Source organism: Halichoerus grypus, chromosome 2, assembly GCF_964656455.1.
Source record: "Halichoerus grypus chromosome 2, mHalGry1.hap1.1, whole genome shotgun sequence".
In the NCBI taxonomy this organism is placed as follows: Eukaryota; Metazoa; Chordata; class Mammalia; order Carnivora; family Phocidae; genus Halichoerus; species Halichoerus grypus.
In genome coordinates, this window is record NC_135713.1 from 49944639 (window position 1) to 49959692 (window position 15054).

At 52.5% G+C, this 15054-nt stretch overlaps 1 protein-coding gene across 1 annotated transcript in view; it reads left to right on the plus strand.

Annotated features, from left to right (window-relative positions):
- Positions 1-214: 214 nt before the first annotated feature.
- Positions 215-15054, plus strand: part of FABP6 (fatty acid binding protein 6) — a 37983-nt gene continuing 23143 nt past the window's right edge. Inside the window, exons 1-2 of the mRNA XM_078066511.1 lie at positions 215-225; positions 1239-1321. Coding sequence (XP_077922637.1) covers positions 215-225; positions 1239-1321 — 94 coding nt within the window. The remainder of the gene's footprint in view (positions 226-1238; positions 1322-15054) is intronic.

Here is a 15054-nt window from a genome sequence, read left to right on the forward strand (position 1 = left end):
TGCCAACATTTTAAACAGGGGAGTGGTGTGATGGGGAAGCGAAGAGAGGGCAGCAGAGCTGCTCCCACGGTGGCCAGGGCCAGGGTGGTGGCCAGGGCCAGGGTGGCGGCCAGGGCAGACCTGGGATCTATTTCTCAGCAGATCCGGGAAGTAGAAGGGACAGGTCTTTTCCTGGATACCCAGGAGGAGAAAGATCGAAATCAAGCTGTCCGCGATGATTCCTGGGTATTTTGTTTGAGCTGCTGTTTGAATGGTGAAACTGTTAACTGAAATGGGGCCTACTGGAGAGACAGTGTTTGGCAGCTCTACGGATAAGAAGTATTTTGCTTCATGCAGTGAGTCAAAAATAAAGGGTACCTGGGGTGCCTGGCTGGCTCAGTCGGTGGAGCGTGCAACTCTTGATCTCAGGGTTGTAAGTTTGAGTCCCATGTTGAGTGTAGATTACTTAAATATAAATATATATATATATATATACATATATATACATATATATATATATATATATATATATATATCTTAAAAAAAAAAAAAGAAAGATGGGCACCAGGGAGGTTCAGTCCATTAAGCATCCGACTCTTAATTTCAGCTCAGGTCACGATCTCACGGTTGTGAGATCAAGCCCCGTCTCTGGCTCCCACTCCTCGGGTCAGCTTGGAGTCTGCTTGAGATTCTCTCTCTCCCTCTGCCCCTCCCGCTAGCCCTCTCTCTATCAAAATAAATAAATAAGATCTTAAAAAAAATAAAAAGAGAGAGAATAAAGGGTCCAACACTGTATTACAGGAAGTGGTCTCTGTCCTTAGGAATTTGCGGTCTCTTGGCGGGGGGTGGGGTGGGGTGGGGCCGCGGTGGTCAGAGAAATAAGCAGGCAGTGACGATCCAGTGTGATGTGTGCTGTGATACGGAAAGAAAGGGGGAGCACCTACCCAAACGTGGGGGAGGAGTCTTGGCTTCCCCACGAAGGACCTCCATGCTGATCTGCTCCAGCCAGGCCTTCTCTCCAGCCTCCCCCTTGGCCTCCTCCCTTCCAATGCTCCAGCACACTGGCCTTTCCACTCTCTTAACAAGCAATTTGCCTTCCCGCCTCTGAGCTGTGCACGTGCTGTTGCCTCTTCCAAGAGTGCCCCCACCCCACCTTCTGTCTCAGCCCTGTTTCCGGCCCATCTCATGTTCATTGCGACTTAAATGATTGTATTTTATTTTCTTGTGAAATTGTTTAATTGGCTGTTCCCTCTCCTAAGAATCCGTGAGCTCTTGGAGGACAGAGACAGAGTGTGTGTTGTTCACTCCTGGATCCCAAATTCTTGGCACAGCCTGGCAGATGGTAAGTGCTCTAGAAGTTGGGGGGGGGGGGAGGGAGGGAGGGAGGGAGAGAGGAAGGAAGGGAGGGAGGGAGGGAGGGAGGAAAAGGGCAGGCAAGGCCTGAAAAATAAATTGAGTTAGACAGGCTAAGAGCAGGGGAGGTAAGACTATTCCAGGCATAGGGAATGGCTTGTGCAAAGGCTAGGAGGTGAGAGAACATGGTATCATCAGAAAACTTAAAGAAATGGAAAAAAAAAAAAAGAAGAAAGGGACGCCTGGGTGGTTCAGTCATTAAGCATCTGCCTTCAGCTCAGGTCATGATCCCAGGGTCCTGGGATGGAGCCCCGCATTGGGCTCCCTGCTTGGCAGGAAGCCTGCTTCTCCCACTCCCACTCCCCCTGCTTGTGTTCCCTCTCTCTCTGTCGAAAAATAAAAATAAAATCTAAAAAAAAAAAAAAGAAAGAAAGAAAGAATGAAAAGAAAGAAATGGAAGATCTTCAGCTCTCTGTACTTGCTCTGTGCCCTCAGCCTGGCAGACAGGAGGTCCTCAGGAAGCACAGAGGCCTCTCTGCCCTCCTCCATTTGCAAACAGAAAAGCTGTAGCAGAAAGCACAGGGCCTGGGAGCTCCTGGGGTAGGACGGTGCCTCCTTGGCACACCCCCGCTGCCCGTCCGCAGTGCCTGGCATAGACTGGCACATTGTAGGTGCTCCATAGCTTGTGGATGTTCAATGATGCTGGAAGGACATTCCCTCCTCAGCTGCGGAGTGACAGCACTGGGTAATTCCAGAATGTTAGCTTCAGCAAGGCACAACCTGTTATGGGTCACAAATGAGGAAACTGAGGCCCGGAGAGGGGAATGGATTTGTGCAAGCTCGCGCCGCCCGTCCGTGGCAGCGCTGGGATGAGAGTGCAGATGTCCTGACTGCTGGTTCAGAACGTCCTTCAGCCTGTCCCCACTTCCACCAAGCCACCTCCTTCCCTCTCGAGCCTCTGCCTTTCAAGATGTCAGAAACCAGCGGATTGGAGCCAACAGGAAATCCCTGAGTGCCTTTTACCAGGGGGAAGGCATTATGTTACAGGGAGGGCAGATGGGGCGACCCATTAGTGAGCTAACACTGAGTTCCTGTCGGTTCCATTAGTGCCTCCGATTAACCCGTTCGCACCCAGTGGAAGGAGGAAGCACCAGGGCCCCAGCGGGGATGAGTCACACAGTAAGGCGGCTTTCAGGAGGCTGAGGCAGCAGAGCTGCAGGGATGGCGGAAAAGGGGTCTCTCCTCTTTCCTTGGAAAGCGGGTTTCCTTAGAGAGGGTGCCAGCTAGTGTCAGGGATGACAAAGAGCAGGCAGGACTCAGAATCATGGCACTTCCGAGCTAGACGGAGCCAGCTGAGCTGACTTTGTACAGCTGTGCAAACCGAATGGCAGAGAGGAGTCGGTCTCTAAGTCACTAACAGAGAACCCAGGTTCGTGCCCATCACACTGCATTACAGGACTCAGACGTGCTACATTGTTAGCTACGGCTAAAATACGGCCACCCGCTATTGGGGCCCTGTGCTAACTGCTTTACATGATCCTATTTTATTCTCACATCAACCCTGGGAAGGAGGCACTATTCCCCCAATTCATATGGCAAGACTGAGGCTCAGACTGGTTAAGTCATCTGACCAAAGTCTCGCAGCTCATACACGGAAGAATCAGTATTTGGACCCAGGCAGCCTGCTCGTCAAATCCTTATCTTTGTCATCCTGCCATCCTGCGGAGCAGCAGAAATAGGCAGAACCACCATTTAATAAGTACTCTCTGCAGAGCCCTTCCCACTGGTCTTGCCTTTTGCTTTAACCACCTAGAGATGACACTATCATCCTACCTTCCAGGTGCAAACCCCCAGGCACAGTGAAGCCAAGGAGCCCGCCTAATGTCACCCGTACAAATACTGCCAGAAACAGGATGCAAACCGACTTATCTCACTCCAAAGCCAAGGCTCTGGGCCACTCCACTACATGAGTATGACAATCCCACCCTAGGACAACTGTGTAAACGTGCCTACCTCTATGCTTGGTATCTAAACGATCCTTCTACCTGTTCATCTATTCATTCACTCATTCAACAACTTTAATACTGAGTGGCTGCTCTGCTGGCCAGGCCTTTGTTTCCAAGCCCAATGGGATCCCAGCACTTCAGCTTACATTCTCCTCTGGGGACAGGACAGACAGACAAGCAATTCCACTAGGGGATGGATGAGCATTGGCTGTCACAGCATCATCTAGTCCTAGGGGACAGAGAAGGCCAAACTGAGTCATAGAGTCCAATTATGCATTTGTCCAGACAAAGAGAGCAAATGGGACCTGCCCAGCAGAGGCCGAGTGGTGTAAGACGGCTCCAATCCTCCATCCCAGCCCCAGCTGCGGCCAGAGCTTTAGCTCTGGTAGGGTAGGAAAAGCAAGGTAGAAGTGGAGATTCAAGAAGTAACTGGAACATGGACTTTATCCTCAAGACACTGGGGAACTGTTGCAGGATATTATGCATTTAGAAAGCTCAGACCTGGAGGAAGGGCGCGGTGGGCTGGGGGCAAGTGCCTGGAGGTTGGCTTGGTGGAGTTGCCAAAGATAAGGAGGGCTTTGGTGCTGGATTAGATCTGTGAGGCCTGTTTCTGGCCGGGATGACAGGCAAATGGAGGCATGGGGGTGGGGGTGAAGAACAATGGATGAGAAGTATGGGGGAGAGTCAAATTCTGTGGACCTGTTGAGTATGAGATGCCTGAGGGGCATGCAGTTGGCTCTGTCCAGAGTCTGGCTGGAATTTCTAGCCTGGATTTTGGGTCTTCCTGGTCTTAAGGTTTAGCAGAGAACTAACTCCAGACCTTCTACCATGTTCCTCAATTTCCTCATCTGTAAAATGGGTAATAACATTATGTCATAGAGTTGTGAAGATTAGATGGATATATACAACTAATGCATATAGCACCTAACAGTCCGAGGCACACGGGGATTGCTTAATAAAAGTTAATTGAATAAATATATGAATGGATGGTTCTTTGGGCTGTGGCTGCAAGAAGTTATTTGGGAAGAAAGAGTTGATTTAAAAACTCAAGGAACATTTCCTCCCTCTTCCCTATGCAGGGCTGGGTTGGAGGGTCAGGGAGAAGTATACGAATGCAAATGTTAAGCCCATCTAGTTAGTATTTACTGAGAACCTATCTCCCAGTGGTCAGACAGAGCTGGGAAAGGAGACAGCCAACTTCACTTACCAGGTCAGGAAACAGACATCAAATACACTAGGTGATAAGTGTCATCAGGGAAATGTGAGAGAAGCTCGGGCTCCTATATAGGGAGGGGGCCTTGACTTTGCAGGGGTGCAGAGCTGGGGGAAGGGAACTGCTGAGCAAAGGCCCTAAGGCTGCAGGGGACTTGGTGTCCCTTATTCTGAAAATACTTCCAAAGTGCCTCATCTTGGCACTGAAAAGGTGACATTGAACCAAATGTGGGAGGTGAGGGAATGAGCTTCCCAGGCAGGGGAGACCACCAGTCAATGGCCCTGTGCAGGGAACGAGCACGTGGAAGGAACAGGGGGAAGGCAGGCCCGAGTGGCTGAGAGGACTAGCAGCAGATGAGTCAGAGAGGGGCTATGGTCTGAATGTGGCGGCCCCTCAAAATGCATATGTTGGGGCGCCTGGGTGGCTCAGTCGTTAAGCATCTGCCTTCGGCTCAGGTCATGATCCCAGGGTCCTGGGATTGAGCCCCGCATCGGGCTCCCTGCTCGGCAGGAAGTCTGCTTCTCCCTCTCCCACTCCCCCTGCTTGTGTTCCTGCTCTCGCTCTCTCTCTCTCTGTCAAATAAATAAATAAAATCTTTAAAAAAAAAAAAAAAATGCATATGTTGAAATCCTGATCCCCGAGGTGCTGGCATTAGGAGGTGAGGCCTTTGGGAAGTGCTTAGGTCATGGGGCAGAGCCCTCATGGAGAACACTGGTGCCCTAATAAGGGGGGTCCAGAGAGATTCCTGGCCCCCTTCTGCCATGTGAAGACACAGAGACAGGCCTGTGACCCTGAAGAGGACCCTTCCCTGAGCATGCTGCCTCCTTGTTTGGACTTCCAGCCTCCTTTGAGAGAAATACATTTCTGTTGTTGATCAGCAGCCTAGTTTGTAGTATTTTGTTACAGCGGCCCTAACAGACTATGCTAAGAGGTCACAGGGCCCAGGTCATTAGGCCTAGCGGGCCACTGTAGGGACTTCCACTTGGAGGGAAATGGGAGACATGGCCCGGTTTGAGCAGGGGGCATGACAGTCTGACAGGGCACACTGGCTTCTGTGTGAATAGCCTGCCGGGCCCCGAGGAAGAAGCAGAGGATCAGCGATGAGGATATTGTGATCATCTAGGGGGCGAGTGTTCACACTTAGGGGACACAAGGACTCATTTGGAGTTGACAAGGACTCCTGAGAGGCTGGTTGTGGCCACAGAAGGGAGGAGAGGGCTCAAAATGATGCCTCATTTGGGCTTGAGCAACCGTGGTGTGAATGCCATTTACTGCAGTGGGGAAGACTGGGGGGCACAGGATTGGGGACATGGCAAGAGAATCCTATCAACACGAACAGAGCAGAGTCACTACAGTGAATACGTGTTAGCTTTGAGATGACCGCTAGACAGCCACGCGGAGGTGTCAAGTTAGTGGCTGGACCCCAGAGAAGTCAGAACTGAAGAAAGAAATGTGGGTGTGAGCCTATGGGTGCTAGCACAGCATAGGATGAGATCACCTAGATGCGCCTTGATTTAAGAAAGAGTTCAAGGACCACGCGTGAGGAGGGGGTGGGGGGCATGACACTCTGATGCCAAAGCAGAGGAGGAACGTGTTCAGGAGACTGAGAAGGTCAGCCAGTGAAGGACAAGGAAAACCAAGACATTTCTGTGGGAGAACAAAAGCGTTTCAAAAAAGCATTCCACGCAAGAGGAAGTACTACACGCAAAACCATACTAGTGGGGAGTCTGGGAAGGAGAACTGGGTGCCTGGGGATGGCACTGGAAAGAAGGGAGGAAGTGGCTGACAAAGACAATGGGTTGGAGGTCCGGATGAAATTGGAGAGATGCTGGAGGGAAGAGAAGGGAAAAGAAGGGAGAGGAGGTACCGGTTAAAGAGAATGAGCACCCCTAAAATTGTGATGCTGGTGATAGGAATTAAGGCTACCACCCTGGGAGGAAGGGGCTGAGGTGGGCGGAGGGGGACAGGAGTAAGGGAGATGTGTGACCAGTGAGAGTCACTTCTAAGAAGCTTGCAGGAGAGAATAATGTAGGGAGCAAGGGCAGGCTGCCCCAAGATGGGCCACTTTGCCATATTGGTGATTTTAAATAAAAGTTACTGAAGAGAAAGCCTGTGTAAGAAGGATACTCAGACCCTTCTCTGTCTCCCTGAGAGCAGGAAATAAATCTCCCACGTGAGAGGCGCCCTCCCTGTACCAGGTGGAAAGACAACCTTATCCAGAGACGGGAAATTCAGAGCCCAGAAGGCTATATCAACAACCCCTTTACTTTTCACTAATTTACTACCCAGCCCAGATTCTGTTTAGCATTCCTTACCGACTGAAGTTCCCAAAGTTAAATTTTCTTTGCCTGTCGATGCGTTACAGATTTATTGTCTCTTTGTCTAAAAAGTATAAAAACTGCCTGCCTTGGTCATTTCTTTGGGTCTCAATTTCACTGCTGGGCCTCTGTGCACACGGTAATAAAACTGTGGTGGTTTTTTTTTTTTCTCCTGCCAATCTGTCCCATGTAAATTTAATTCTTAACCTGGCTGTTGGACCTTGAATGTTTCCTTCCCTATAGTGACAAGTGGGGTTGTGGGCCGCCTAGACTGGTGGTAGTAAGTCCACAGGAAGAAACGACTTTGGAAGGAGAGGGGAAGAGAAATGGGTGGCAAGGCTCCCCAAGGAGCAAGCCAGAGAGTGACCTTACCCCCTGCGCCCTGATCGACGGGAGTGTGTGGGAAAATTAACGGCTTCCCTTGAAGAGACTGTAAGGATGGGGTCCTGGGTGGGGTGGGGTGGGCAGGTTTCGGGGCAGGAGGGTGAAGGCGACATGCTGGGAAGAGGCTGAGTGCCCAGCAGTTTGCTGAAGACTGTGGCTCCAGAGGGCCCCAGGGAAGGGTGCTTGCGGAAGGCGGGAGATTTGGGTGAGATCAGGAGTTGTGCAGGGGCTTGGGGCAGCCAGGGTCCAGGTGACGGACGGTGGACGCCGTGGGAGCCTCGGGCTTGGGGAGCTGAAGGATCGAACAGTTGCACAAACGAACTCTGCAAGCAGCGGTTCTGAGCCACGCCCTTAATCAATGTTTGCTCTTCCGTTTCTTATTTCTGCGGGCTGCAACTGAAAGGAGCCTTCGAAACTCCCCCGGGGCGGCCCTCCCGGCTCCCCGCAGGGCACCGGGCTGGGGCGGGGCTGGGATCCCGGGAGCGGCGGGAGGCACCGCGCACCCAGGGCTGCCCCCCCCAGGCCCCCACCGCTCCTGCAGGGTCCGGCACCCGCGCTCCCCCGCCGCGCGCCGGTCCCGCCGCTTTCCGAGCCCGGGCAGCGGGGCGTGTCTACGTGCTTTGCAAAATAGAAAAATAGAAAGACAAAAGACGAAAGACAAAAGAAGGCTGGGTAAATCCCCGGGCCCAGGTAGCCGCAGGCTGAGCGCGGTCTCTCCTTAGGGCCGGGGCGCGCAGTGGAGGCTCTTCCGGCGGTCGCGCCGAGCAGGGAGCGGGGAGCGGCGGAGGCTGAGCCGCGGCGCCTCCCCTTTCCCGCCCGAGAAAGGCCTCCGGGGCTGCCCGCTCTCCCCGCCTTGCGCCCCGCAGCGCCCGGGGGCCCAAGCGCCGCCCACCCGAGCGCTGGCCCGCATCTCCCCGCGGGGAGGGAGGCGGCCCACCCACCCCGACCCTGGCTGCCAGCCACGTGCTCGGTGGCCTCGGGCAGGTTGCCTTGTGTCTCTGGGCCTCAGTTTTTCTCATCTAAAAAGAGGCGGCTGGACTCGATTTCTCCAAGGTCCCTCCAGGTTGGAGCGGTCTACCCAATGACCTGCCTTTTTCGGATTTGAAACTCTTCCTTCCCCGATGGCCTTCAAGTGGACCCTGGGTTATTTCGGATGGCATTTATCTTTTCTGCCTCCTTGGCGCGAGAACTGCCGAAGTACAGCTGTGCCTTCCAGTAGCGCTCTGCGCACTTTCTCTCCCCGCCCCACCTTCCTATAAAGAGCCAGAGTAAATATATTAGGCTCTCTAGGCCCTACCCTGTCACCATTACTCAACTCTGCCCTTGTAGCAAAAGCGGCCATTAAACAAATGAGTCAGGCTGTGTTCCCATAAGACCTTGTTAATGAGAGCTGAAATTTTAATTTTTTTATCATTCTCACATGTCAGCGAAACACCCACTTCAAATCTCAGCTCTGAGCATGCCACCAGTGACCTGTAAAATGGGAATATGTTTATGTCTTATCTCCTAGGCCTGAGATGATTAAATGAGATACATTTTACAGGTAAGGAAACTGAGGCTCAGAGCTGAGGGTTTTGGTTTTGTTTTTTAATTTTTTGTAATTTTTTTTTTAAGATTTTATTTATTTGACAGAGACACAGGGGTAGAGGGAACACAAACAGGGGGAGTGGGAGAGGGAGAAGCAAGCTCCCCACTGAGCAGAGAGCCCGATGTGGGGCTCGATCCCAGGACCCTGAGATCATGACCTGAGCCAAAGGCAGACGCTTAACGACTGAGTCACCCAGGTGCCCCTGTTTTTTGTAATTCTAACACCCAATGTGGGGCTCAAACTCATGACCCTGAGAACACCAGTTGCATGCTCAGAGCTGAGATTTTAAGTGGGTGTTTTGTTGGCTTCCAGAGCCTCTATTCATCTTCTTTGTTTTCCTCTGAGCAAACACTTGGAGGTACTTAGTCTGGCTATGTGACCTTAGGACACCTTATTTTTCTGGACATCTGTAATCTCTTTGGTCAAGGTGTTGCAGGATTTTCCTCCGTTGGTGGCCACGGTTCTTGGTCACACCACTTCTAAGAATGAGAGGTAGACCAGACAGAGTGGTGGGCAGCAAAGCAAGGTTTATTGAGCAATAGCAAAGTGATAATACAGAGCTCCTGAAGAGGGAGAGGACGCAGAGGGGTTGCCACCGGACTTTCGAAGTCTAGGGCTTTTCACGGGCTTGTTGGTGGGCTGTTTCAATCTGATTAACTCTCCCTCTGCCTGTCATCCAATCAGATTTTTGTCACCTATCTATCCTATGGGAAAGGGTGGAGGGCTCCTTCCAGGGCGGTGTAAAATCCTTTTAAAGGTAGTTTCCTCTTAGGGCAGGGGGTGGGCGTGGGGTGCTTGTCCCTGCCTGCCTTCCAATTATCCTTCATCAAAAGGGACAAGAATTAACATCCTCTATGTGCAACTGTCGTTTGTCGTCATTTTTCAGAAGAGAAAACCAAGGCTTGAAAAGGTTAAGTGAGGATTGAAGTTTGGGCCTATCTGACCCCCAAACCAAGCTCTTTCTAATGACAACAGTTTAAGTAACTGCTTGCACAGGCCCTAAATCCAGGAGCCCTCTAGGACTCCTCCCTTCCCTCAACCCACGTCCAACATATTGGCGACTTGTTTTCATTCATCCTTGAAAATATATCCCGAATCTTTGGGGCTGCTGTGATCTTTTAAAAGTTCAGATCAAGGGGCACCTGGGTGACTCAGTCGGTTAAGCGTCCAACTCTTGATTTTAGCTCAGGTCATGATCTCAGGGAGGTGAGATCGTCCAGCGTGGGGCTCCGCACTCAGCGGGGAGTCTGTTTGAGATTCTCTCTCTCCCTAAAATAAATCTTTTTAAAAAAGTTAAAAAAAAGACCAAATAAAAGTGCAGATCAAGTCCCACCACACCCCTGCTTAAAAACTTGGAAGGTTTCCTCGTTGACTTGGAATAAAATGCAAAATCTTACATGGCCCACAGGGTGCTGAGCCTCCTAGTCCTTCCCTGTCTCTGCCCTGACCTCTCACGCCCTCATTCCCTTCGCTCTGGCCTTAGGGGCTTTCTTTTTGTTCCTCTGACTCGCCAGGGTGCCGAGTGCCCTGCCCTCCCCTGACCTCTTGCCTTGCCCGCAGGTCTTCATAGGGGAGATGGCCCAGTGATACCTCCCCAGCAAGGCCTCCCTGACCACCCCCACCCCCACTTTATCACAAGCCTCGTGTTGTCCTCTTTCCGGCAGTCCTGCTATCTGATACTCTGCACACAGGGTCCCTCCCCCAGGGGAATGTAAACTCCAGTCCAGCAGGAGACTTGTTTGCTTGACCTCTCCTAAATCCCCAGTGCTTAGGCCGTATCTGACAAAGACTAGGTGCTCAACAAATATCTGATGAGCTAATAACTCATTGTCGCTGGATCTCTGGCCTCTCAGTGGGAGATCATGAACTTGCACCAGAACCATTCAAGAGAAACTGAGCCTGACCGTGTGCCTGGCCCCATGTTAGCCAGTGGGGCAACCACAAAGACCTGCCCAGTCCCAGGTGAGTGACTCCCTGGCTCCCTGGGCAGAGCGATGTGCACACACAGTAAGACCAGACACTGTATATATGCCCAGGTTCTGCTGAAAGCTGGGCTCAGAGGTAGCTGGAGATCATGCTGCATGGCTCCTGAATCCTACCAGAAATCCCCATACTCTCTCTGTCCCAGAGCTGGGCCTCTCACCCAGACTCCCTCTGCACTGCACCCCCAACCCTCCCTGGCTTTGATTCATTCTTTGGACCTCAGTTTCCACAACACTTCCACCAGGAGGCCTTCCTTGGCTCCTCAGACCCCACCTTGATGGTAGCCCGGTAGCAGGTCCCAGTCCCAGCACTTTGCATTGTCTGCCTGTTTCCCGGTCTACACCTCACACACACACCCTAGGGCTATCTGGTCCAGGGAAGCAGGGACCTTGACCAGCACCCAGTGTGGTGCCAAGCACAAAGCCGGAGCTCAAGAAGTATCTGTTTCCTGAATAAACAAATGCACAGATAGGGAATTTCTCGGGAAGGCAGAATTTCATCTTTCTGAGGCCAAGACAAGGGATGAGACCCAGAGCCCCTCCACCTAGCCACAGCCTATTCTCTGTGTTTGCAGTTGGCCCGGCCACCTCCCCATCCAGGGCCTCTAGCATCAAGCCCCAAACTGAGGCTTTCTCTTCTTCCTTTTTTTTTTTTTTTTTAAATAAACTTTACCCCCTAACGTGGGGCTCAAACTCATGACCCCGAGATCAAGGGTCTCATGCTCCACTGACTGAGCCAGCCAGGTGCCCCATAAATATGATTTGTTTGTTTTGATTTACCAGGTTGTTGTTTTTTTTTAAAGTAAACTATGCCTAGCATGGGGCTTGAACTCATGATCCCAAGATCAAGTCGCATGCTCTACTACTGAGCCAACCAGGTGCCCCTTGATGCTTTCTCTTGTTAATTTTTTCTTGACAATAGGTCCACGATAGTATACATCTCAAGAGGTACAAAAGGGTATGCATGAGGTGTCTTCCCGCCTCTCCTCCCCGGAGGTCAGCTGCTGCTAGCCCTTCCCTGGGCTGTTCTCTTTGTGGTACGTGCCCCAGAGAGGCCGGCAGCCTGCATCTCCTGGCCTCTCTAGCCACAGAGGGAGAACATCACTGTTGGCATTAGTGGCCCGGCTCTGTAGCTGGGACCAGGCAGAGCGATGGAGGGGGTGAAGGCAGAGGGCCAGGATGATTCATCCCAGGCTCCAGGGCAGCTGGGGAACCCCCTGCAGAGAGAACAGACAGGGCTTGCTGTCTTGCATTACAAGGTCTCTGCTGGTCCTCCTGGCCAGACCCTCAGAGATGCCACCCGGCTTGACAAAGGGTGGGAAGAAGCCGAGGCCCTCAGGGGGAAGATCTCACTCCAGTGTGGGACCCGGAGGAGGAGGAGCATCCCCAGTTGGCCACCAAAGGGTAGTGAAGACAGGCAAAAAAACAAAACAAAACAAAACGCAGTGACAGCCCCTCTCTGCCCAAACATAGGACTCTAGGTCAATATTAGGTTAAGACAAATGTAGAAGCACCCAAAAAAGCAAACCTGCCCGGGTTCTGGGAAAGAGGCAGAGCTTCCTAACCCAGGGTGTGCTGGAGGCTCTCGGGGACCCCCATGTAGCCGTGCCTCCAGTCTGGGGCGGGACTATTCAACGCAGGGGTGACGGCTCCGTTTTTGAGTCACCACTGAATTGCAAGGAGTAGAGAGGGGCAAGGTATCATCTAGTAAAATTCAATGTCATATTTCCCATCTCTTAGAACAGGGACGGCAGATCCTCAGCGTTCACAGCTACCCCGCACCCCCTTCTGCTCCTCGTTAGTTAAGCACGACAAACAATGCATGTTCACAGTCAAGATGCCACCTGTTTGCCACCCCTGCCCTAGAGGTAGCTCGCCACAGCCCCACCAGCCCCACAAGTAGCCCCCAGGAATGTGTCCCCGTCTGCAGAGCACAACCTATGCCGCCCCCACAGTGGCCCAGGGTAGAGAGATGGCCTTGGAAATGGGGGGTGGGGCGGGGGGGCTTTGAGAATCGCCCAGGCTGCTTCAACCTAGGCAGTCCTGTTATCTCGTACACACTGGACTTCCCAGTAAGACTTCACTTGAAACAAGGTGTCGCATTGCTCGTAACATTGACACACCCTGTGAAATCCCTTCCATTCGTGAGAGAGGGGCAGGCTTTGGAGTCTGATGAGCAGCTCGGTCTCTCACTCACAGGTACACTGTGACCTTGGGCAAATACTACTACCTACCTCACGGTGTGGCTGAGAGCACTAAGGGAGATAATGGAGCCACTGTGCGGCCACATGGCCACCCCCCGATTCATGGCAGCGTGAGCACAGCGGGACCTCGGGGAAGAGGACAGCCTCTTCCATTTTTGATGGCCGTGAGCCCACGGAAGGTTCTCTTGCCTCTGTTGACATCTGGGGGCCAGATCATTCTTTGAGGTGGGGGCTGTCGTGTGCCTTGTAGGAGGTTTAACAGCATCCCTGGCTTCTACCCGCTAGATGCTGATCTCACTCCCTCCCCAGTTAGGATAACCAAAAATGCTTTCAGACGCTGCCAAATGGCCTGAGACAAAATTGCCTCTAGTTGGGAACCGCAGCTTCTCTTGCCGCAAGAACCAGAAGGGTATTGCGGAGGCAGCAGGAGGATGGAATGTGGAGGGCAGCAAAGGCTGCCTCCCCCTCCTTGGAAAAGTCCACAGTCAGCGCCTCTCGCTCTGTCCCTGGAGACCCCTTGTTTCTGCTGGAGGCTTCCTTCTGATAAGGCTGCAGTAAACAGGGTGTGTGTGTGTGTGAGAGAGAGGGGTGGGGGGAGAGGGAGAGAGGGAGGAGAGCGAGAGAGGAAGGGGGTTGCAGAGAGAGGGACCCAGAGAGGAAAATGAGAGAGAGCAGAGGAGGGAGAGAGAGAGAGCTATAGAAGGCTGAGAGCACCTCTGGTCCCCAGGTCCCTAGTCTCTGAACACACCCACCCACGATACAGCCCTGGGGGCCTCTGGCGGTGGAGTCTAAGGTCCTTTGCCCCTGCTGGAGGTGAAATGAGGGAGAGGACTCAGTAGGCCCCAGACCCCGGCTGGAAGGGGCATGGAGTGGGAGGGAAGGCACCCAGCCTGGTCTCGGCTCTCCCGGCCCCTCGCAGACAATCCTCCAGCGGGTCGTGTCAACAACTGCCCACCGACCACTGTGCCTCTAAGATTCATCAGAACATGACTCTTCCCTGCCCCGTTGCAGAAACCACCTCTGTATCTCAAGACCTGGACTCACCTCCTAGCTGGCCTCCTTGCTTTCACCCTCATCCCTTCTATCCTTTATTCTCCACAAAGCAAAAGGCACGACCTATTAAAAATGCAAATTGGATCATGCTGTCCTCAGGCTCAAAGCCCTCCAGTGACCACCTCAGCCCTCGGAATCAAATCAAACCTTGGAGCATGTGTGGTTCTTGCCCTCACCCTGACCCCAGCTCTTCTTGTTCTTTTACCTCACTCTGCCCTTCCTTCTATTCCTGCCATATGCTGAGCTGGCCCCCCCACCCCCACCCCAGCTCTTGTACAGCTGAACTTTTGCCACAATCCACAGTCCTGCGTCCTAAGCATTGAAGTGTATATACCGAGTGTTCCTACCAGGCCTTCCCTGCCCACCAGTGTGAAAATGACCTCTTTAGACATTGGCGCGTCACCCTGTTGCATAGTGTCCACAGCACTTTGACCTTGTCCCTTTGTTGTTTGCCTCTCCCAGCCTGGACTCTCGATTGCCAGAAGTCAGGGACCTTGCCTGTTGTTAGCTCCCACATCCCCAGGGCCCACATGTCTGTACATCGTAGGGGATCAAGAAGATTTATTGAATAGACAAGTGAATAAGTGGTAAGATGGTCTCAGGAGCCCCTTTCTACACTATGGCTCTGTGTCTCATTGCAGGCTTTGTCCTCCGGCTCAGCGGGGCTCACAGGCTGAGGCTGGTCCAGCCCCTGGTGATGGGGCAACAGATGCTCACCCAGGCAGCTCTGTGAAGGTGCAGAGACCACATCAGTGCAAATGCTAGGACATCCCCGGTTACAATGCGGAGGACACTTGAGAGATCTGTTACCCTTTCCTGTAACTCTGATGGACCAATCATGGCTTCAAGAGTCCCCTTCCTCCTTCTAACCGTCCCTTCGTGATTCTTTGTGTGAGTGCCTCATTGTTACTATGATTAAGCTGACTTTCCTCCGAGAAAGGACACTCCTGGGTGGAGTGGCAGGCCAGCCAGCC